General features: G+C 44.9%; 1 protein-coding gene across 1 annotated transcript in view; it reads right to left on the bottom strand.

Moving 5' to 3' along the window:
• Positions 1-21,790, bottom strand: part of rrp12 (ribosomal RNA processing 12 homolog) — a 29,693-nt gene extending 7,903 nt beyond the window's left edge. Inside the window, exons 1-26 of the mRNA XM_038960294.1 lie at positions 21,596-21,790; positions 19,882-20,105; positions 18,015-18,098; positions 17,682-17,758; positions 16,911-17,016; positions 16,714-16,830; positions 16,472-16,610; positions 16,084-16,211; positions 15,883-15,981; positions 15,654-15,745; positions 15,429-15,540; positions 15,251-15,351; positions 8,385-8,499; positions 8,117-8,259; positions 7,849-7,970; positions 7,705-7,769; positions 5,520-5,682; positions 5,145-5,299; positions 4,788-4,855; positions 4,529-4,622; positions 4,178-4,336; positions 4,000-4,080; positions 3,811-3,916; positions 3,599-3,706; positions 3,093-3,250; positions 2,891-2,982 (exon numbers count right to left, since the gene is read on the bottom strand). Coding sequence (XP_038816222.1) covers positions 2,891-2,982; positions 3,093-3,250; positions 3,599-3,706; positions 3,811-3,916; positions 4,000-4,080; positions 4,178-4,336; positions 4,529-4,622; positions 4,788-4,855; positions 5,145-5,299; positions 5,520-5,682; positions 7,705-7,769; positions 7,849-7,970; positions 8,117-8,259; positions 8,385-8,499; positions 15,251-15,351; positions 15,429-15,540; positions 15,654-15,745; positions 15,883-15,981; positions 16,084-16,211; positions 16,472-16,610; positions 16,714-16,830; positions 16,911-17,016; positions 17,682-17,758; positions 18,015-18,098; positions 19,882-20,105; positions 21,596-21,734 — 3,047 coding nt within the window. The 5' untranslated portion in view covers positions 21,735-21,790. The remainder of the gene's footprint in view (positions 1-2,890; positions 2,983-3,092; positions 3,251-3,598; positions 3,707-3,810; positions 3,917-3,999; positions 4,081-4,177; positions 4,337-4,528; positions 4,623-4,787; positions 4,856-5,144; positions 5,300-5,519; positions 5,683-7,704; positions 7,770-7,848; positions 7,971-8,116; positions 8,260-8,384; positions 8,500-15,250; positions 15,352-15,428; positions 15,541-15,653; positions 15,746-15,882; positions 15,982-16,083; positions 16,212-16,471; positions 16,611-16,713; positions 16,831-16,910; positions 17,017-17,681; positions 17,759-18,014; positions 18,099-19,881; positions 20,106-21,595) is intronic.
• Positions 21,791-24,635: the final 2,845 nt, after the last annotated feature.

Here is a 24,635-nt window from a genome sequence, read left to right as displayed (position 1 = left end):
GCGTTTATATTTTTTTTCAGTGCACACTACCGGTCAAAAGTTTTAGAACACCTACTCATTTAAGGGTTCTTCTTTATTTTTACTACTTTCTACATTATAGAATAATAGTGAAGACATCAAAACTATAAAATAACACATATAGTAACCAAAAAAGTGGAAAACAAATTAAATATATTTTATATTTGAGATTCTTCAAAGTAGCCACCCGTTGCCTTGATGACAGCTTTGCACACTCTTGCCATTCTCTCAACCAGCTTCATGAGGTAGTCACCTGGAATGCATTTCAATTAACAGGTGTGCCTTGTTAAAAGTTCATTTGTGGAATTTCTTCCCTTCTTTATGCGTTTGAGCCAATCAGTTGTGTTGTGACAAGGTGAGGAGGTATACAGAACATACCCCTATTTGGTAAAAGGCCAAGTCCATATTGTGGCAAGAACAGCTCAAATAAGAAAAGAGAAAACTACATTCTATCATTACTTTAAGACATGAAGGTCAGTCAATACGCAACATTTCAAGAACTTTGAAAGTATCTTCAAGTGCAGTCGCAAAAACCATTGAGCGCTATCAGGCCTTCATGGTCAAATAGCTGCAGAGAATCCACTACTAAAGGACACCAATAAGAAGGAGACTTGCTTGGGCCAAGAAACACGAGCAATGGACATTAGCCCAGTGGAAATTTGTCCTTTGGTCGGGAGTCCAAGTTGGAGATTTTTGGATCCAACCGCCATGTCTTTGTGAGACGTGGTGTGGGTGAAGATGATCTCCGCATGTGTATTTCCCACCGTAAAGCATGGAGGAGGTGGTGTTATGGTGTGGGGGTGCTTTGCTGGTGACACGGTCTGTGATTTATTTAGAATTTAAGGCACACTTAACCAGCATGGCTACCACAGCATTCTGCAGCGATACACCATCCCAGCTGGTTTGGACTTAGTGGGACTACCATTTGTTTTTCAACAGGACAATGACCCAACACACCTCCATGCTTAGTATGGGCTATTTGACCAAGAAGGAGAGTGATGGAGTGCTGATGTGTTATTTCACGTTTTGATGTCTTCACTATTATTCTACAATGTAGAAAATAGTAAAAATAAAAACCTTCAATGAGTAGGTGTTCTAAAACTTTTGACCGGTAGTGTATATATGGGGCGGCAGGGTAGCCTAGTGGTTAGAGCGTTGGACTGCAAGTTCAAATCCCCGAGCTGACAAGGTACAAATCTGTCGTTCTGCCCCTGAACAGGCAGTTAACCCACTGTTCCAAGGCCGTCACTGAAAATAAGAATTTGTGGTTGACTTGCCTCGTTAAATAAAGGTAAAATAAAATAAATATTGAAAGCAGATACTTCCACACAGGTGTGGTTCCAGAGTTAAGCCCTATAAGTCTACGCCCTTGGTTCGCAATATCTAGGTAACATATGGATTTGTTGTAAGATAGTCATATCATGGATCATTTAGCCATTTGATTTGGAATTTTAGAACCCCTGTAGATATATATTTTTTTAATATAAAAAAAATGGGGCCTTTGCTGCTATAGTCCATAGAAACGGCAAATAAATGACAAGGAATACGATTTAAGTGTCTGTCCTCTTTGTACTTTCAGACTCCCATATCCTAATTTCAAACGACTGCCGTAAAGCTTGTGGATGTCGGAGAGCAAAACAAACGACACTGTCGTGTTCGAGTCTTCTCTTTTGCCGAGTTCGTATGAGTTGTTAGCTCAGGTTTTTACAGATGGTTGCATGACCATATTCTTGTCCGGACCCTCTCGTGTAGAAAAACACCGCTTTCACAAGCTCCATGGAATAGGAGCAAGCGTTATTTCGGCAGAAAGACGGTAAGTTTGTAGCTTAAACACACAGGGAGCTATTCAAAATGACTTGACGCACTGGCGTGTCATATGACTCTAGCAATTACCATCCCATAATGCATAGTCATCTATAAAAATGTAGGGGAGGCCAGTAGTTTGGCTACCATGGCAATGCCCCCATCCATAGGGCAAGCGTGGTCACAATGGTTTGATGAGCATGAAAACGATGTAAACCATATGCCCATGTAGTCTTGCACGGCGTACGGAAAACGTCTGTACTTTTTCAATACGGAACATGAAATAAGTTTCGGTACTAGAGTTTGTCACTTCCGGCAATGTCAAATGTGTCTCCCAGGTCAAGTCAGTCTATCAGCGCAGCCGATGTCCCCCTTACAGCACGAGGCGTGCACCGTGCCCGCTGTACTTACTCATTGCTAACCTGCACTGGGATACATCATGTTAGCTTCTGTGCAGCATGAGTGGGGAGCTAACACACTCTTGAATAATGCGACAGGGCATGTAGAAATGTTGAAACCGATACTGTTAGCAAAACAATGCCCTTACAAAGCAAGGTGATACCGATAAGACTTCAGCTTTGTCGTCTAACTTTCCTTGCTAGCTTACAGTTGAAGCTAACGTCAATAAACTCTCCTAGTTCTTTGTGAAACTCACGCAAAATATGCTGATTTCAAAGCTTATTGCCACAAACTTTATTCATTCATTTAAAAATCAGTCCCTCTCGCACATCCCTCCCAAAGATGTTCTACTGCCTCAGCGAACTGACTGTGTGTGTGTGTGAGAGAGAGTGGTCTCAGACGTGCCCCCACCCCCACCTTGTGAATGACGTCATTATTAGGGGTGTGCCAAGTACCTCGGACAAAACGAGTATTGTAAAGGATATGGAACATCTGGGCCAATGTATGTACAATATCCAAATACGTCACAGTCCATTACTGCCATGTGGGTATTGATACAAACAGCTACAGCACGCCACTCTTCAACTCAGATCCACATAAAGGCTAATCATCAGGCACGCAAACTCCAGAGCGAAAAGTGTCAGAAATCAAATATGTTGCCTAAACTTACCCAAACTTCCTGATGAACTTGGTGAAAATGTTTTTCAGCTTCGTCCTGAAGTGTCTCCTAACGTCATCCTTGATGTTCCCAACACCCTCCATCTGAGAGAGAGACGCACAACCATGTTCGAGCAAAGTTTAGCAAACCGACTTCAGCACCAACATAAGTGGTTCTCTGCTACACAGACAGACACAAACCGCACAACCCCTACCATCACGGTGACGTGGCCGGCCAGTGTCGTGGGGTCCATGACGAAGAGGATGACCTTGACGAAGCTGAGCGCTGCTTTGACAATCTCCCTGGTGTGAGACGTCAGCAGCAGGCACACGTTGTGTAGGAGGTGCTCCATCGACCCCATGTCTATAGAGTCTGGACACGCGCACACACACACACACACACACACACACTTTGTAACAGCTGCTCCATCGATTAAAATAAGCTAGAGCAGGGCTGTCAAACTCACGCCGCGGAGGGCCGACTGTCCGCGTTGTTCACCCCTCCCATGTACTAGATTGATCAACTAAAGGCCACTGATTGGTTAGGAAGTCCCCGCACCTGGTCGTCCACGTCTCAATTGGATACAAATTCAAAGGAAAGAAGGAAAACCAGCAGACACTCGGCCCTCCGTGAAACAAGTCCGAACGCCGCGAACTGGAGGGACACAAACACCCCCCGTAAACAGTTTGTCGGTGTAAAGGGGGAATAGAGTTGGTTTACCTTTGTACTCAAAGACCAGTCTGGTGAGAGCCAGGACTGTGCATGTGATCATAGTGACGGAGCCGGTCAGCCCCACGTACACCAACAGGAGGTACTGCTCCAAGGCTTCTACAGAGACACAGGGACAGAAAGACAGGGAGTGACTCTCCGCGATAGTGAGAATCGAGAGGACATGCAAGCCTAACCGGAGCCTCTGGTCGAGTAATCCTTACCTTTGGCATCGCCACAGAACCTGATAAAAGCGCTTCCTATCTCCACCAGTAGAGTGTAGGCGTTCTTCCGAGCTCCCACTGACACCTCCTTAGTACATATGATCACCTAGGAGAATTAAAGAATAGTGTAAGTGTGCGAGTGCTGGCGTGAGTATGTGCGCGTGCGCGTGTGTGTGTGTGTGTGTATACCTCTGGTAGCAGGGCAGTGATGAAGTCTCTGTGTTCATCACTCAGCTGTTTCACAATGTGGATCAGACACTTTAGTCTGGGCTGAGAGGAAACGGGAAAGAGGGAGAGTTAGACAAAACGAAGCTGGTCGAGCTGCCCGTGCACTCTGTAAGGGCGCGGAGCGCACGCGCAGCCTTACCCTCTTGGCGGGAGACGAAGCAGTCTTCAGTGTCCCCAGCAGAACGTGTTTGAGCGTCTCCAGGTGAGAGAGAACGAAAGATCTACACTCCTCCCTCTCCCCACCGCACATCTCCTCCAATACGCGGTACGCCTTCTTCTGCATGTGTGGCTCCTTATTCTACACACACAAAAATCAGAAAGGGAAACGCATGAGCTGTGAAAAAAAAAAAAATCTGTTATTCAACTCCTGGTAATCTAAACAATATATTACGCACTTTAAAAAGTGATGCGTTTTGGTATTTAAAATAATATGGCTGGTTTGGAAACCATCTCTGCATCTTTGCGCAGTCAAAATGTCACGTGTCCTAACCTCCAAGTATGGCCGAATCAGTTCAAAGGTCTGACTCATTGTGACCTCATCTACACAGGGTGCCATGGCAACCATCAGGTCCATGACAGACAACCTGGGGGGGGGGGGGAGACACAGATGTAAGATTCTGATTTTTTGGTTTGTTAAATGTTCATGTGAATGTGTCTTGGCATTGTACAGTAATGTCATTGGCAATTCAATTGTAATACAGAAATGTAATCATGTAATTCACCCCAAACACAACTAAGCACATTCCTACCGTATGAACTCAGTGCTGTCTGGGCTGCTGAGTCTTTCTGTAGCTTTCGATAGGAAGGTACACACCATCTGAGATAGAAAACATTTACACCACCAGGAGGAGACAAAATGTACATTTTTATTAGGCATTTTTGTTGAGGCACGGAGGTGTGAGTGTGTAAATGAATGAGCATGAAAGAGGCTCTCTCAGTGTTTCCTAGATTCCTTGCATCTTCTCTACTCGCCTTCTCAAAACTCAGGGGAGGAGAGGTCCGAGGAGAGGAATTTTGGAACTTGTCCTCCATTGCGTTTTGAGAAGGAGGCGAGGAAACCCCACCCCCCCCAAAAAAATAAATTGTTAAGGAGCCAGAGTGTGTACCTGTGGGTCTGTGACAGTCAGGTAGACTTTAATGGTGTCTAGGACAGCCATCCTGTAGGGGGCACTGTCTCCCGGAGCAGGCTGCTGACTGAACACGTTGAACAGGATGGGCAGGAAGTTCTTAGCAAAACGCCCCACCTCCGCCTTCTCCTCGTCTACAGGGGGAACATAGCAGAGGAGTGTTTAGCGACTGACCTACATAGCGTGTGTGTGTGTAATAGAGGTGGTTCTGGGAACTATCATCACGTGATGAGAAACTTGAGCTAATGCCTAGGCTTTAGGTCAGTGGGCTAACGGCATGCAGATAACCTTGGTTCAATACCTGGGTAGTTCATGCATGCGCAAGCGTATGTGCCTGTCAGTGCGTGTGCGTACCGGTGTTACAGCTCTTGGTGATGAGTGTGCGTATGGCCTGGCAGATGGTCAGTCGTAGGTCAGGCCGTTCGTTGATGGCCATGCCCAGTGCCCTTGCTACACCTTTAAACGACACCAGCAGGTCCAAGGGCCCCACACAGAACCCTGGCAGCATGGTCCAGATCTGACGGGAACAGAAACGCACCAGTGAGTACGGTCCAGGAATGGACACACTATCACAGAGCACACACTATCACTGGGAGAGACGAAACACCTTGTCATGGTGCAGATGTGACAGGGATACAGAAAGAGACACACACACAACACCTCAGTGTTGGAACACCAGAGGCCATACAAATTGTATTAAATGTTGTTGTTTTTAAAGAAATAACAATTATATTCAAAACCTAATCAAGAGATATGAGTTTAAGATACATAGTTCAGCCATAATTTGAGAAAGTTCTCTACAGGAAGAATTTTTGGTTTTATTGAGAAAAATGAGGGGCATCCGTTAAACACGTCATTAAATGCATATGGCCTAAGTAGGAATAGTACAGCTATGACAGGAAGTACACAATAGCTTTGACAGGGATGCAAAGAGAGAGACAACACTTGAGTCTGGTAAGATATGTAAGGGATAAACACTGACACTGTCCTTTTTGGGGGGGAAATAATGGACGACGCGGAGGCCCTCCGCGGAGTTCCAGATCATGTATAGAGCGGAGCCGTTTATCCCACCCATACCACGGTTGCCAAACAAAACAACACTAACGCACAAATTTACTGGTCGAAATGACTTTTAGCGATACTTTTAGTCGATAAGTAAATTCATACCATTTCATCCTTCCACTAAACCTGGTCGTTCGTTCTATTGGTTCGGTTGCCAGAGACGTGCACCAGTAGTTAATTCTACTTGTTCGATTGCTACGCAGGCCGGAAACATTCTTATTCATTGCCTTCTAGCTAGCCAATCACAGCTAACAAAGTCACGTCAAACAGTGCCGCGAGATTAACAGCATTGGCTTAAGCTGTTTTCTAGTGACATTTATATGGATACATCCATAACAAGTAGCCTACGCAGATGAGCGATTTCAGCTGGTATAGAAAAAGTTCCTGTCTCGCCAGGAGTCAGGACACTGTTCCTTACTGTTCATTGGCATTGCAAATCAAACACTAGGCTCGAAGCTAGCTAAATTGTTTGTTGCTAGAAAATCTGCCACTATGACAACCAAATTCAACAATTACTAAAAACAGCTGGTCAAATGTAAAAACATGTTGGAGTATGAGAGCACGAGCACCACTTGGAACTTCTGACTCATTGCGAGTCAGGGTTTACGTGAAATGTTACAGACACAGCTGGATGAGATGGAAACGGACACAGTGACAGTGCGCACCGACGAAGAGGGCCCACGACAGAAGAGGCCACGGACAGACAGAGCTGAAACGTCACTGCTTGACATGTATAATGAAATCCCGGTTGAGAATGAAACGACTGAACAACGAAACAGCAAGTAAGTGAAATAAATAGATTTTGATTAGGTTTTACTGGTAATGGGGGACATAGCTAAATGCCAACAAAATAACATTTTGGTCAGTGTGTGTGTTTGTGTGTCTCAACTATTTAACTGTACTAGAATACTTAATAAAAGGCCGCTACAATTTTAAATATCAGTAATGGGTTTTTTGTCAAGGAAAATATGTCATATCGGTGCATCCCTACGGCATGGTGCAGTGATTAAGAACAGTAAAAAGGTGCCTATTGTTGGAACTACTTCAGAGATGTCCGATATCTTTTCCAACTGTCCGCACATATGTTACTAACGCCCACTCTAGAATCCCTTTCTAGCCAATCAGAATGGAGTATTCGGCAATGCCGTGGTATAAATGACAGATATCGCCAGGTGTACGGTGTTTCCTCCGACACATTGGTGCGGCTGGCTTCCGGGTTGGATGGGCATTGTGTCAAGAAGCAGTGCGGCTTGGTTGGGTTGTGTTTCGGAGGACGCATGGCTCTCGACCTTCGCCTCTCCCGAGTCCGTACGGGAGTTGCAGCGATGAGACAAGACTAACTACTACCAATTGGATACCACGAAATTGGGGAGAAAAGGGGTATTTAAATTTTTTTAATACAAGATATTTAAAAAATGACAGATATAAGACGGAACACCCTCACAGTATGGAGACCTAATCTAAAAAAGATTCTTACCTGCAGCTGGAGTGTCTTGTAGACTTTAGCCTCCAGTTTCTGTCCAGCCTTCTCCAGCTCCTCAGCTACAACACACAGACAGGCACAGAAATGAGCGATGCATTGTTTACGCTTACACCCATTCCCACACAAACCATAATTTACCTCTCTGTCGGAGCGTGGCAGCGAGCGGCAGGAGATATGACGTGTAGTAAGCCAGGTGCGTGTTCTTAACGTGATCGCGTATGACAGGGATCAACCAACTACGAGGGAACTCCAGATTGTCTCTGCCAACACACACACACACAATTATTAACCTGGTCAACTCTGAAAAGACACAATATAAACTAACCTTCAAAAAACCAATACAATCCACTAACGTAATAAACAGCTATAACTTAGTAACAAACAGTAATCACAGTAGCAGACATACTCCAGTCCAGTGATGTTGAGCGGTACAGCGTTCAGCAGTACTTCAGGTCCCATGCTCTCTACAGCGCCACCGACAGCCAGGTCCAGCTCACCACAGAACGGGAACCGAGGGGTGGCGCGTAGGTCCGCTAGAGACTGGAGAGACTGAGAGAAACAAAGTTAAAATGGATTGTCCAGTTCTATAACGAGTGGTAAGTATTTAGGGCATGACAAAGCCACTGTGTGTGTGTGTGTGTGTGTGTTAACTTGGTCCTGTCGGGGAGCGTTACCTTGGTCATGACCGGGTGCGTGCGTTTCCCTGCTGCTCTGTAGAAGCAGCCCAACAGCTGCAGAACGAACGGCCAGGAGGCGTGGAAACGATACGACAGACCCTCCTCCACGATACTACAATACACAGAGAGGCAGCTTAAAACTGGACGTCAAACATAAATATCTATATATAAACTCCTAATTATGCCTTGACCCCTGCGCGAGACAGTGAGTGAGACCGAAATTGTTCTTCCTCTCTGACAAGCAGTTCCCACTCGCTATTTGCATTTGAGGTTTGGTCCGACATAAAAAAAAAATCTACAATAAAAATCGATCATATGGACACCGAAACACATTGAGACATTACTTTAACGTAATAGAGGAAAACCTAACCTACGTAACAATACCCTTTTTAAGTATCAACTCCCAAAATGTTGGACTGAGCAGAGCCTGCTAAGACGGGAGTATCAATGAACTATGATTGTGGAAAACGAACACTCAAATTTCATGCAGCGCGCACCGTAGTCGGTTTTCTTTTATAAATGTGCACTGAGCATAAAAATATATTTGTATAAGGAATTGGCAACTCGTTCTCATTCTGAGAAATAAGCTTCTTCTTATCCAGGTAGGCCATTTGATTTCAACATCTAAACAAAGTGAACAGGCCATGTTGTTCCAACAGTTGGAGACCGACGAGGGTGTATTCATAACAGCACAACTGTTATACCTTGTAGGCAAGCAAATAGATCAGAGGTGGCTAGACTTTAAATATAAAGATCAGCTGGCTACTCGGTGGGCTTGTCCCTGAGAGATTGTTTATAAGACCTGTATTAACTGTCTATAATGCCTGCTACCAGAAGTTGGTCATTAATAGCAGACGTGCATGTTACACTTGTAACAAAAAGGTCATTTTCATAGACTTGAAAGCCAGATCAGTGACTATTGCAAAACAAAAACAGGTTCAACTATTTTGACATCAAAATTAAACTATTAGTGTTAACCTTTGTCAATAGGGGGAGCTGTTAGCACTATTTTTTTCTTGACGTTTCCAAATTAAACTGCCTAGTACTCAATTCTTGCTCGTACAATATGCATATTATTATTATTATTGGATAGAAAACACTCTCTAGTTTCTAAAACCGTTGGAATTATGTCTCTGAGTGAAACAGAACTCATTCTACAGCACTTTTCCTGCCAGGGAGTGAGATTTCAGAAATCTTGGCCTCTGTTCCCAGGTCAGTTTATAAGTCCCTGTGAATGCTGTGGGGCTACAAACACTGCCTACGCCTTCCTCTAGATGTCAGTAAGTGGTGACAATTTGAATGGGGTCGATTGCGCAATCTGGGACTTTATATAAGACCAAGATGCGGAAGTACCTTTCTTTTCTTTTCTGCGCTTGACGCACGATGGACGTCGGACTGGCCTCCTTCCAAGCTTTGGTTTAGCCAGTAATATATCTCCGGTCATGTTTTTACTCGTTATAGGTGTTAAAGACATCATAAGGTAGTTAATTTAAACCGATTTATAGCAATTTATATCCGTTTATTGCGATTTTCTGGCATTTCTTTGTGACGCACTTTCAAGAGTTGGACACTTTTCCAGTACATGCCGAACGTTAGTGGCCATTTCGACAGGACAAGAGGACATCTTTCGACCAAAAGACGATTAGACCGGAGAAAGGATACATTGCCCAAGATTCTGATGGAAGCTCAGCTAATAGTAAGAACTATTTATGATGATAAATCGTTGTTCTGTTGAAAAATGTTAAACGCATATGCCGCCATTTTTTTTGGGGTAGCTTCGCTTTGGCGCACCCTGTATTGCACAGTAAGGATAATTTTAAAAATGTAATTCAGCGATTGCATTAAGAACTAATTTGTCTTTCAATTGCTGTCCACCCTGTATTTTTTAGTCAAGTTTATGATTATTTATTGATTAGACTAGATCACTCTCCAAGATGGCGCCCGACATTTTCTGGCCAGTTTGGCTACTATTCTCATTGTATAACCACGATTTTTGTGGCTAAATATGCACATTTTTGAACAAACTCTATATGTATGTTGTAATATGATGTTACAGGAGTGTCATCGGAAGAATTCTGAGAAGGTTAGTGAAAAAATTAATATATTTTGGAGGTGATAACGCTATCGCTCTTTTTGCCTTGAATCAATGCTGGGGTAATGTTTGCACATGTGGTATGCTAATATAACGATTTATTGTGTTTTCGCTGTAAAACACTTAGAAAATCTGAAATATTGTCTGGATTCACAGGATCTGTGTCTTTCAATTACTGTACGCTGTGTATTTTTAAGAAATGTTTTATGATTAGTAATTAGGTAATACACGTTGCTCTCTGTATTTATTCTAGTCGAGTTGTGATGGTGGGTGCAATTGTAAACTATGATTTATACCTGAAATATGCACATTTTTCTAACAAAACCTATGCTTTACAATAAATATGTTATCAGACTGTCATCTGATGAAGTTTTTTCTTGGTTAGTGGCTATCAATATCTTTATTTGGTCGAATTGGTGATAGCTACTGGTGGAGAGAAAAAATGGTGGACTAAGAAAAATGGTGTCTTTTGCTAACGTGGTTAGCTAATAGATTTACATAGTGTCTTCCCTGTAAAACATTTTAAAAATCAGAAATGATTGCTGGATTCACAAGAAGTGTATCTTTCATCTGGTGTCTTGGACTTGTGATTTAATGATATTTAGATGCTAGTATTTACTTGTGACGCTATGCTAGCTATGCTAGTCAGCTTTTTTACTGGTGGGGGTGGTGGGGGGTGCTCCCGGACCCGGGTTTCTGAGGAAGTAGAAGTTAAGTTCATGTTTTAAGTATCCCTATATTTCTGTTATTACGGGGCTATCACTCAGTCAAGAGTGCGCATGCGCAGGAAGTCTTGTCGTTGTTGGACCTAGCCTGGAGTCTAATGGCTACCTTGTAGTGTGTTCATATAGTAGAGTAAACTTTGTTAAACTGGAACCTTGTCGTTGTGTCATTTCGAGTTAACATTGGTAGCAGAGGATGGCTTCTAACTACAACGTGCCACCTCGCTTCGACGAGAAGAGGTCGTACGAAAGTTGGGAAAATGAACTGGGAATCTGGACACGCGTTACTAATCTGGACGCGAAAAAGCAAGCACTTGCGGTGGTATTATCGCTCGAGGGAAGAGCGAGAGATACAGCACTGGAAATATCCGTTGAGGATTTGAACAAGGATGACGGTATGGGAACTTTGATCACAGCACTGGATTCTGTATTTCTCAAAGAAGAGAAAGACCGTGCCTACGAGGCATATTCAAACTTTGACAGTGTTACGAGAGATATTTCGGTTGCAATGGCAGACTACATCATTGATTTCGAACAGAGGTACAATAGAATGCGCAAGTACGACATGATTCTCCCAGATGCAGTGTTAGGGTTCAAGTTGCTAGACACTGCTTGTCTAGATGGTAGGGAGAAACAGTTGGCTTTGACTGCTTGTACTGTGCTGACTTTTGCATCTATGAAGTCGGCACTAAAAATAATATTTGGTGAGAAGACGTCTGTCGCGCCAATAACAGATGGAATGCAAGTGAGTGACGCAGCATATTACACCGAGCAGCACAGAAAAGGCGCCAACAAGTCACATTCTCAAGACAACCAGAAGAGGGCGCCATTTCCCGGCACAAATCCACTGGACAAATATGGAAGGAGATCGAAATGTGCAATTTGTCAAAGCACTTACCATTGGGTTAAAGACTGTCCTCATAAAAATGAACAAGTTAAACTAACAGAGGAAAATGTAAACACAGAGATAGAGCAGTGTAACATTACACTGTTTTCAAATGAATCTGCTTCTGATACTGAGATTTTTATAGTTGAATCCTTAGGATCTGCTGTGATTGATACTGCATGTACACGGACAGTGTGTGGTGCAAAATGGCTTGATAGCTATGTCAGTGAACTAAATATGAAAGAAGTACAAAATATGATTGACACACCAAGCAACAGAGCTTTCAAATTTGGAGACGGGAGAATTGTCCATTCTACCAAGAGAGTTAAGATACCAGCAAAAATTGGTCAGACTAAGTGTCACATTGAAACAGAGGTGGTCCCTACAGATATCCCCTTACTATTAAGCAAAGCTTCCCTCAAGAAGGCAGAGGCTGTACTAGACATAAAAAATGACAAGGCAGTGATGTTTAAACAACCAGTGACTCTTGAACTTACTACCTCAGGCCACTATTGTGTAAACATTTTAGACAAAGACATCACACAGAGTCCATGCAAAAAATGAGATTCTGACTGACACAGAGCACATGAAGATTCTGACAGACAGAAAACATGAGCACTAAAGAAAAACACAAAGTATTGTTAAAGCTTTACAAACAGTTTGGACATGATACAGTTAACAGACATCAGAAGTTACTCAGCAGTTCAGGGAATAATGATGATGAGAAGTACGAAACTGGAAACAAAGTGTACTACAAACGAGTTGACTGTCAAGAGTGGAAAGGACCGGGAGTAGTCATTGGTCAAGATGGTGTGGTGATATTTGTGAGGCACGGAGGCATGATTGTCAGGGTGCATCACTCAAGATTGCAGAAAGTAAATGATCAACAAGATAGAGGGGCTGTTGCTGAGAATCAGTCTCCTAATGAAAATGACAAAAAGGACACAGTAACAGACACAAACCTACCAGATGTCGCATCCGATGATATGGACACCGAAACTAACACAGGAAATGGAGCAGAGACCTTCAACCATGCCACAGGTAATACTGTTGAGCGTTCAAATGAGGAAAACATTCAACAGCCACATGTGTTAAGAGAACATGGTTGTTCCAATCTGAAAACTGGACAAACTGTTAAATACACGGACAGAGAAAGTGGTATTCCACATACAGCAACCGTCATTGGGCGAGCAGGAAAAGCAAAACACAAGAACTGGTACAACTTGCAGTACTCTGAACCAGCTACACTTTCTGGTACAACAGGGTCAGCTGACCTGCCACTTGTAGATAATATCAGAATTGAACCAATGGAAAATCGAGAAAAACAGAATGACATTCAAAATGTTGATGTACTTGAAACAAAGGACGTGTCATTTGACTCAGCTAAGCTAGATGAGCTCAGTAATTGGAGGAAAAATTGAGTGTTTGAGGAAGTCAAAGACATTGGCCAAAAGTGCGTCTCAACAAGGTGGGTGTGTACCCTTAAAGAATCCTTAACTGGAATAGTGCCCAAAGCACGTCTAGTGGCTAGAGGTTTTGAGGAGCTGGCTGCTAAAGAACTCCCAAAAGACTCACCGACATGCGCCTCAGAGTCACTCAGATTGCTGATGTCAGTGATCTGCCAGAAAAAATGGAAACTTAATTCCATAGACATCAAATCTGGATTTTTGCAGGGAACAGAGCTGTCAAGGGACATTCACATCCGACCTCCGCCCGAAGCTAAAAGTGAAGGAACACTGTGGAAAATAAAAAAGTGTGTGTATGGACTGGCAGATGGATCACTCTACTGGTACAACAAAGTCAAGGCAACAATGCTGAATACAGGTGGAAAAATGTCACAAGTGGATCCTGCAGTCTTCTATTGGCTTGATCAAGACTGCAATGTGACTGGAGTACTTGCCTGTCATGTTGATGACTTTATCTGGGGTGGCTCACAGACCTTTGATTCAACTGTGATTCCACACCTCAAAGCTGTTTTCTAGGTTGGCCGTGAGGAGCATGATCATTTTTGTTATGTTGGCATAGAGTTTATTACAGTTGATGGAAAAATACTGATGCAACAGGAGAGCTATATCAAGAATCTTCAACCCATCCACATGGATTCTTCAAGAGCCGTACAAAGGAATTCCCCTCTGTGTGGAATTGAAGCTGGTCAATTGAGGTCAAAGATGGGACAAATTTTATGGGCTGCGAGACAGAGTAGACCTGGTTTGATGGTTGCAACTTGGCATCTAACACAAAACACGCCACTGTACAAACCATTCATGAGGCAAACAAAGTTGTTCGTAAACTGAAATCACAACAAGTGACTTTAAAGTTTCAGCATGTTGGAAAAGATGACTCTTTGAAACTAGTTGTCTTCCGTGATGCTTCGCTAGGTTATCACTGGTGGGACAAAACGGCACTTCCTACCTGTAGTTTGTGTCACTGACAACTACTCATTAGTTGATGCTGTGAAGTCAACCAAGTCTGTCACAGAGAAAAGACTTTGAGATTAGCAGCATCAAGGAACTTATTCAAGCACAGAGAATCCAGCGGATTCTGTGGTAGACCACAAAGGAACAGCTTGCTGACTGTCTGACTAAAAAAGGAGCATCCGGTCTTGTGCTCCTACAGGCTCTCAGTAATGGAAAGTGGCAGCTTGAGTAATACAAATAAGAACTGTCACACAACCGATTTGTAATGGGGATCTTGAATAATACTTGGACATTTAACTATGTTGTTGATGTTTTATTTGTCTTTAAAGAAAAGGGGGAGATTGTTAAGTTCATGTTTTAAGTATCCCTATACTCCTGTTATTACGGGGCTATCACTCAGTCAAGAGTGCGCATGCGCAGGAAGTCTAGTCGTTGTTGGACCTAGCCTTGAGTGTAATGGCTACCTTGTAGTGTGTTCATATAGTAGAGTAAACTTTGTTAAACTGGAACCTTGTCGTTGTGTCATTTCGAGCTAACAATTAGTGGGTCTTATGGTTGAAGTATTTCGCCCTGAATTCATTAGATTATTCCTGACTGTTTGAAATACCTTTAATTATGCAACAAAGATTATTTAGCAAAAAAAAAGAAGAAGAAGAGAACATGAATCGGCTATAAGTTTTATGCCATATCAACCAGCCCTAGTGAGCGAGCACACTATCCCTAGGTGAGTGTGTGTGTGTTCTCACCGGAACATCTTGCAGACGTAGGAAGGGTTTCCAGAGGAAGCGGTGAGGCTGACGGGGCCGATCTCCTCCATGTGAGGGGCCACACACTCCGACAGCAGAGTCTACAGCACACACACACACAGTTAGGGCCGCTTAACAGGGTAGGTGTAAACAAAGTGGTGAGCTTGAAGTATGTTACCTTGAGTGTATTGGTGGCAGCAGAGACGACCTGTGTGTGAGGTGACAGGAGGCAGGACATGGCTGTGGAGAAGAGACGAGGGAGATGACCCAGACTTAGAGACGACTGAACACTGAGGAGAGAGAGAGAGTGAACATTCAGTTAATTAAAAATAAGATTTCATTTTTACTGCTGCAGGGGTAGTGTACTCCGGTGTAGTGTACACTCCCGGGTGCAGTACCCTACCTGGCCAGGTGAACGTGGGCTTTCTCCATGACAGCCAGCCAGGCTAGTAGAGGCTGCAAGTCATTCTCACTGGGCAGGTAGTCATACAGGGCCTGAAGAGAGAAAGAACATAACACAGCACCGTTAACCCAATTAACCATTTTCAGCCCAGGTTTACAGTGTGAAGGGGGTATGAACATGTGGTGGTGTTTTTGAATCCCAGGCTGGGACTTTAGCTTTGTGACCTTACCGTGATGATCTGAGCATTGAGTTCAGCAGACAGGGTAGCAGGGTTGGGTTTCCCACTGAACAGCTTATGGAAGGCCTGCATGGCACATGCTGTCACCAACTAGAGATAGAAAGCAGGGAGAGGTCAGTTTGGGAAGGTGAGGTGTGTGTGTGTGTGTGTGTGTGTGTGTGTGTGTGTGTGTGTGTGTGTGTGTGTTCTCACCACGTGGCTAAGGGTCATCACCCTGAGAAGAGTCTCACAGCAGGACTTGACGGCATTGAGAGGGAAGGTGACCATGAGGTCCTTCAGGAGACCCAGGACGTGCAGGGTGGTGGTGTCCTCCTTACTGCCTGAATAAAAATAAAAACACAGAGAAGCTTAATTAAAGGGTCATGTAAGGGGGATTTGAGTTCTCTAGCTTTGCTTCAGAACTTCTTAACGACAGTGTTGCAGTAGCACAATCACAAGCCCTGTCAATCAAAGCTTCGAGAGTACAGAGTTAAAACAGCGGACCTCCATAACAAATAAAAATTATAGACGTAAATCGTTGCCTCTGCGCTCAAATGAAACCATGGACAAAAAAAATGTCCCTAAAGGTCGGGGGTTGTACCTCCTGCCTGTTCAATCTCTTTGATGCAGAACTTGGCGGCCATCGCGGCAGCAGGGTGGTGGGTCGGGGCGTTGTCTGTAAACAGTAAGTCGCTGCCTCTCAGGATGGAACACAAACCGTGCTGCGCTGCTTTACGGATCTGAGGTGGAGAGTGGAAACAATTGATTACCAAATGATTGTGAATAGAAGATACTGTGTGTGTGTGTGTGTGTGTGTGTGTGTGTGCGCGCGGGCGCACGTACCTTGGGCTTGCTGTGGACAGTGAAGCTGAGTAGACCGTGGTATGTCTGCAGAGTCGATGGGTAACTCCACACTGTAACATCCTGCTTCCGCAAAAGAGTGGAGAGGCACGACAGAATCTGGAGAAAGAAAACACACGTTGAAAACTTGACTTAAAATGATGTTAAATGGTACCTGCCGGACGGACACACACACTCACCCATCTGAGTGCGGAGGCGGACTCTGAGCTGGCCAGGGTGGACATGACGTCCATCAGAGCTTTGGCCGTGTCAGAGAACTTAGAAATCAACACTGGTGCTGGAACCCTGTGGGACACAACATACATATTCAAATCACTTAACAAATACTTCAACACATAGACCACAGTCAGACCTAAGACAGTAGGCAGGTTTCCATTGACCCAGGTCTATTTGACAAAAGCATTGGCGCAAAAAATATAATTGCGACATGTGTAATGGAAATGGCAGATATCGTAGATTTTTCTTTCTTTTTTTAAAGAGGCCAGTAGACGTACTGCCAAATTCTCTAAAACAATGTTGGAGGCGGCTTATGGCAGAGAAATTAACATTTAATTCTCTGGCAACAACTATGGTGGACATTCCTTCAATCGACATGCCAATTGCACACTGGCCTTTTATTGTCCACAGCACAAGGAGCACCTGTGTAATGATCATGCTGTTTAATCAGCTTCTTGATATGCCACAACTGTCAGTTGGATGGATAATCTTGTGTGCACAAAATTTTTGAGAAAACTTTTTGTGCACATGGAACAACTGTGTTGGTCTCATGAAACATGGGACATACACTTTATATTTTTGTTCAGTATAAATGAAAACACACCCTAGCAGGTAAATGTCGGATCTATTTTTCTAAATGTCGACAACAAAAAAATCCCTGGACAAATTTATGGAAACATAGCTAGTGACCACAGTTAGCATGGGTGAGAGCTGTGATAAACTGTGGGACTAACCGCTTCATAACCAGGTTGAGGAGGTAGGCCACAGCAGCCAGAGACTCCCCTGAATCCACTGCCTCCAGGGTGGTCATCTGAAACCAGAGAGAGAGAGAAAGACACACACACACACACACACACACACACCAAGTTTAGTCTGAAAACAAACTATTCTGATTGACTTCAATGCAGGAGCAGAAAGCAACAGAGAATAACATTCATCTTAATATGCCTCCAGTTCTTACGCACTTGCAAGCATCCAATGCAATTACACCTTTGTAGGAGGGTCATTCATCTAGTAATATTCAAACTATGATAGACAGGCATAAGCAGTCATTAGGCCCTACTCACCAGAGCGGCAAAGTACTCTGTTTCCGTCTCCTTCCCTCCATGAGATCGAATCACCTCAGTCACCGCAGCCAGCACTGCACATATCTATGGGACGAGACAGATACGAATAGTGAATATCTTTAGCAAGTTATTGGTTTAGACCCTATGCAGCTGAGAGGTTAACAATACTATAATACAACAGTGAAACACAGTTGCTGTCAGCTTCTGTTGTATCATTTACATGTCACCTTTATTTAACTAGGCAAGTCAGTTAAGGACAAATTCTTATTTACAATGACGGCATACCCTGGCCAAACCTTAACATACAATGCAGTCGGAAAGTATTCAGACCCCTTGACTTTTTCCACATTTTGTTACGTTACAGCCTTATTCTAAAATTGGTTAAATACATTTTTTCCTCATCAATCTACACACAATACCCCATAATGACTAAGCGAAAACATGTTTAGAAAGGTTTAAAAACGTATTAACAGATACCTTATTTACATAAGTATTCACACCCTTTGCTATGAGACACGAAATTGAGCTCAGGTGCATCCTGTTTCCATTGACCATCCTGTGGTAAATTCAATTGATTGGACATGATTTGGAAAGGCTTAACTGTCTATTTAAGGTCCCACAGTTGACAGTGCATGTCAGAGCAAAAACCAAGCCATGAAATCGAAGGAATTGTCCGTAGAGCTCCGAGACAGGATTGTGTTGAGGCACAGATCTGGCGATGGGTACCAAAATATTTCTGAAGCATTGAAGATCCCCAAGAACCCAGTGGCCTCCTTTCATAAATGGAAGAAGTCTGGAAACACCAGGACTCTTCCTAGAGCTGGCCGCCCGACCAAACTGAGCAATCGGGAGAGAAGGGCCTTGGTCAGGGAGGTAACCAAGAACCCGATGGTCTCTCTGACAGAGCTCTAGAGTTCCTCTGTGGAGATGGGAGAACCTTCCAGAAGGACAACCATCTCTGCAGCACTCCAATCAGGACTTTATGGTAGAGTGACTAGACGGAAGCCACTCCTCAGTAAAAGGCACATGACACCGGGCTTGGAAAAGGCAACCAAAGACTCTCAGATCATGAGAAACAAGAAAACCAAGATTGAACTCTTTGGCCTGAATGACAAACGTCACGTCTGGAGGAAACCTGGCACCATCCCTACGGTGAAGCATGGTGGCAGCATCATGCCGTGGGGATGTTTTTCAACAGCAGGGACTGGGAGACTAGTCAGGATCGAGGGAAAGATGAATGGAGCAAAGTACAGAGAGATCCTTGATGAAAACCTGCTCCAGAGCCCTCAGGACCTCAGACTGGGGTGAAGGTTCATCTTCCAACAGGACAACGACCCTAAGCACACAGCCAAGACAGGCAGGAGTGGCTACGGGACAAGTCTCTGAATGTCCTTGAGTGCTCGAGCCCAGTCTTGAACATCTCCAGAGAGACCTGAAAATAGCTGTGCAGTGACGCTCCCCATTCAACCTGACAAGAGCTCGAGAGGATCTGCAGAGAATATTAGGAGAAACTCTCCAAATACAGGTGTGTTAAGCTTGTAGCATCTTACCCAATAATACTTGAGGCTGTAATCTACGCCAAAGGTGATTCAAAAAAGTACTGAGTAAAGGGTCTGAATACTTATGTAAATGTAATTTCAGGTTTTTATTTTTAAATAAATTGCAAACATTTCTAAAAAACTATTTTTGCATTGTCATTATGGGGTACTGTGTAGATTGATGGAACAAAAACAATTGAATCATTTTTAGAATGCTGTAATGTAACAAAATGTGGAAAAAGTCAAAGGGTCTGAATACTTTCCGAATGCACTGTACGTACACTGTTACCAGGTCATTTAGAGAAGTACAGTCCCCCAGAGTTACACACCTCTTTATGGGCAGCCGAGTTGGACTCCCAGAAGCGCTGCACCTTTCTGAAGGTGAGGTTAGAGCAGTCTGACAACCCGCTGAGGAAGGTCCCTGCGCTCCTCTCTGAAAGGGCCTGCTCTGCAGTCTCCTCCATACAGGCATCTCCCCGGTCACCCCTCTCCAGGGCTCCTGCCTGCAGCTCGTTGTGCAGTTTGAGTGCATCAACAGTCAGGTCACTCTTCTCTGGAGAGTGAGAGAAGATATCAGTATCTAAGGGTCATGTACTACTGACTGACATTCGGTCATCTTAGTGGATGGTGGTTTTAAAATTGGGTAATGCAATTACAAATTCAATAATTTTCTAATCGAGTGACAATGCCCAAGAAGCCTGTGTTTGGAGGATATTATGGCACCGGTGTTAGGCCCAAGACAAAGTCGAGGGCCGGCAAACCATGCCAATGTGTCCTACACAACAGCTTCGAGAGCATTATCACTTTATACAACGAGTTACCAACATATTCAAATAATGATTGACATAATTTAATTAAAAACCTTATTTAGATGAATTCATATATACTATTTCATTCTTCCAAAAGATATAATCCCGAAACACATCAAGGGTTGCTACACAAGCCGGCTGGTCGTTCTATTGTTTCGGTTGCCAGAGACGGGACCCAGTCGTTCAGTCTTTTTTGTTCTGTATCTATGGACGCGACCCTGTCGTTCGTTCCAAATGTTCCATTGCCTTCTTATCCCTTGCTTGCTGGATAGTCAACTACGGCCAACTCACAGTCACGTCAAACATTGCAGACAGAATAACAACAGTAGCTGCATTTGTTTGAGCTGTTTTCTAGTGACATTTATTTGGATACATCCATAACAATGAGCTAATGAGGCACGATTTCAGCTAGCACAGAAACTGTGCTCTCTAGTTGGACACTGTTGTTCAGAGGAGCTAGCCAACAACACAGCTAACAACTTCAAACTGAAGCTGGAAAGACTGCAAACTAGCTGTACTTCTTTTCATTTTACCTTTTTTCAATTTACATTTCTTTGTTTATATCCATAAAAACGATGCCAGCTGATTCATGAATTCGACTGGTTGAGAAACACTGCCTGCCTCCCTTTCTTGACCCCTAACGTTACACGTTCATTACTATGGACAGTTGGGAGATAGAATTTGAATATTTTAACAATGTTGTAAATGTCGGAGAGAGACAGTAAGGTTTACACAAATCTCCGCTGTTGAAAACTAAAACTTAGTCTAAAATAAGTGCGATAAAGTCACGTGGTTTATTGCTTAAATATAGAGACTGAAGGATGTACAATAGGTTGTTGTTTTGGTGTCGAAAGTTTAGAAATATTCTATGAAATAGTGTATTGCACAAACAAAACGTTCTAGGTCACGATGCCCCAACCATAAAACAGTCCAACACCCGTAACATAGGATCGTGTTAGTTAGAACAACTATGGTCGGCACTAGGCTAGTTGGAGTTAGCATATGATATGGCTCATGTCAGCATAGCTGCATTATTAACACAGCAATGAGAATGGACTCAAACGACATTGACAACTTTCCAGAAAGTTAGCAACGTTACAAAAGTTGAAAACAGCTAGCCTTTCTTTGTTTAGAAAATGTGTAGACAGACTGCTTGCTAGCTAACTTCACTGGGTGGCTGGCTGACTTTCCACGTGTTGTCTCGTCTCAGGCCGAACACGCTGCAAATGCTTACCCGAGGGGCGGCTGAAGAAACGGCTTTTGGCAGCCTGTCTGAATCGGTTCGTCTGGGGGTTCGAGTCGCTGCTGTGTCCCTTTTTCCATCGCTTCAGTTTCGATGCGGCCCCAGATTTTAATTTTCCAGATTTCACCATATTTTCAAATAATACTAACCACTCTGGATCAGCAAAGCATTTGTCGCAAGTGGCTCTGTCGCTTTCCTGATGACGTGGCGGGGATGCGATCGCCAGTCTTCTTCTTCTTCTATGGGTTTATGTCAGACTACAACCCAAAAAGGTTTATTACTGCCACCAACTGGACGGGGTTGAAAAAACTACAAATAAATAAAACCCATACGTGACAGGGAAAACTAACTTAATCCAACCAAAATAAAACAATTAAAAACATCTTCAAATCTCCCTTCTCAGGCTCTATGACCTGAGAGGATGGTATGGCTTTTGACATTACTCCATGCAACTCCTCAGCCGAGAAGTCTTTCAGTCCAAGGAACCGTTCCGCCGCATCCACAATAATATCTATTTTCCTGGACTTCCTTTCCACCTTGACAGTGCAATTAATCACCACAGTCTACGCCTGTGCATTGACTATAGAGGTTTCAATCAAATCACGGTGAGGTACAGTTACCCGCTACCTCTTATCGCCACGGCGATTGAGTCAATGCACGGGGCGCGCTTCTTCACGAAACTGGATCTCAGGAGTGCGTATAACCTGGTGCGTATCTGGGAGGGAGACGAATGGAAGACAGCGTTTAGTACCACCTCAGGGCATTATGAGTACTTAGTCATGTTGTATGGGTTGATGAATGCTCCATCAGTTTTCCAATCCTTTGTAGACTCGATTTTCAGGGACCTGCACGGGCATTCTGATATACTCCGCTACACGCGCCGAGCATGTGTCCTTGGTACGCAGGTTACTTGGACGACTGTTGGAGCATGACCTGTATGTCAAGGTTGAGAAATGCCTCTTTCAGCAGGCCGTCTCCTTCCTAGGGTATCACATTTCCAATTCAGGAGTGGAGATGGAGAGTGACCGCATTGCAGCCGTGCAGACTCCCACCACGGTAAAGGAGGTGTAGCGATTTTTAGGGTTTGCCAATTACTAGCGGAGACTTATCTGGGGTTTTGGCCAGGTGGCTGCTCCCATTACCTCACTGCTGAAGGGGTGTCCCGTACGGTTGCAGTGGTCGGCTGAGGCGGACAGAGCTTTTGGGCAGCTAAGAGCTCTGTTTACCTCGGCTCCCATGCTGGCCCATCCGGATCCCTCTCTGGCGTTCATAGTGGAGGTGGACGCATCCGAGGCTGTGATAGGATCCGTGCTCTCACAGCGCTCGGGTACGCCACCAAAACTCCGCCTCTGTGCTTTCTTCTCGAAGAAGCTCAGCCCAGCGGAACGTAACTATGATGTGGGGGACCGAGAGCTGTTGGCTGTGGTTAAAGATTTGAAGGCGTGGACACATTGGCTTGAGGGGGCTAAACACCCTTTCCTCATCTGGACTGACCACCGCAACCTGGAGTACATCCGGGCAGCGAGGAGACTGAATCCTCGTCAGGCAAGGTGGGCCATGTTCTTTACCCGTTTTGTGTTTACCCTGTCCTACAGACCAGGTTCCCAGAATATGAAGGCAGATGCACTGTCCCGGCTGTACGACACAGAGGAGCGGCCCATGAATCAGACTCCCATACTCCCCGCCTCCTGCCTGGTGGCGCCGGTAGTGTGGGAGCTGGATGCGGACATTGAGCAGGCGTTGCGTACAGAACCCGCTCCCGTCCAGTGTCCCGCTGGGTGTCTGTACGTCCCGTCTGCTGTTTGTGACCGGTTGAATTATTGGGCCCACACGTCACCCTCCTCTGGTCATCCTGGGATCGGTCGGACAGTGCGCTGTTTGAGCGGGAGGTACTGGTGGCCCACTTTGGCTAAGGACGTGAGGGTTTATGTTTCCTCCTGCTCAGTGTGCGCCCAGTGTAAGGCTCCTAGGCACCTGCCCAGAGGTAAGCTACACCCCTTACCTGTTCCACAGCAGCCTTGGTCGCATCTGTCGGTGGATTTTCTGACTGATCTTCCACTCTCACAGGGTAACACCGCGATCCTGGTCATTGTGGATCGAGTCCTGTCGTCTCCTCCGTCTGCCCGGTCTCCCTACGGCCCTACAGACTGCGGAGGCCTTGTTTATAAACGTCTTCCGGCACTACTGGGTGCCTGAGAATATAGTGTCTGATCGGGGTCCCCAGTTCACGTCCAGGGTCTGGAAGGCGTTCACGGAACGTCTGGGGGTCTCGATCAGCCTTTCTTCAGGGTTTCACCCTAAGAGTATTGGGCAGGTGGAGAGAGTGACCCAGGATGTGGGCAGGTTTCTGCAGTCCTATTGCCAGGACCAGCCGGGGGAGTGGGCGGCGTTCGTGCCCTGGGCCAAGATGGCACAGAACTCGCTTCGCCACTCCTCCACTAACCTCTCTCCCTTCCAGTGCGTACTTGGGTACCAGCCGGTTCTGGCGCCTTGGCATCAGAGTCAGACCGAGGTTCCTGCGGTGGACGACTGGTTCAGGCGCGTGGAGGAGACATGGGAAGCTGTCCGTTTTCACCTTCAGCAGGCCGTGACGTGCCAAAAGGAGAACGCAGATCGCCACCGCAGTGAGGCGGACCGGGTCTGGCTCTCGACCCGGAACCTGCCCCTCCGCCTGCCCTGCCGGAAGCTGGGTCCGCGGTTTGTGAGGCCATTTAAAGTCCTGAGGAGAGTGAATGAGGTTTGTTATAGGTTTCAGCTTCCACCCCAATACCATATTAACCCCTCGTTCCATGTGTCTCTTCTCAGGCCGGTGGTGGCTGGCCCGCTTCAGGAGTCTGAGGTGCGGGAAGTTCCTCCGCCCCCTCTAGACATCGGGGGGGCCCCGGCGTACTCCGTTCGCTCCATACTGGATTCGAGGCGTCGGGCGAGGGGCCTTCAGTATCTCGTGGAGTGGGAGGGGTACGGTCCGGAGGAGAGGTGCTTGGTTCCGGTCGAGGATGTGTTGGACCCTTCAATGCTGCAGGAGTTCCAC

Source organism: Salvelinus namaycush, chromosome 22 (genome assembly GCF_016432855.1).
Source record: "Salvelinus namaycush isolate Seneca chromosome 22, SaNama_1.0, whole genome shotgun sequence".
NCBI lineage: Eukaryota > Metazoa > Chordata > Actinopteri > Salmoniformes > Salmonidae > Salvelinus > Salvelinus namaycush.
Note: the sequence above shows the minus strand (reverse complement) of the source record. Positions and strands in the feature narration are given on the sequence as shown.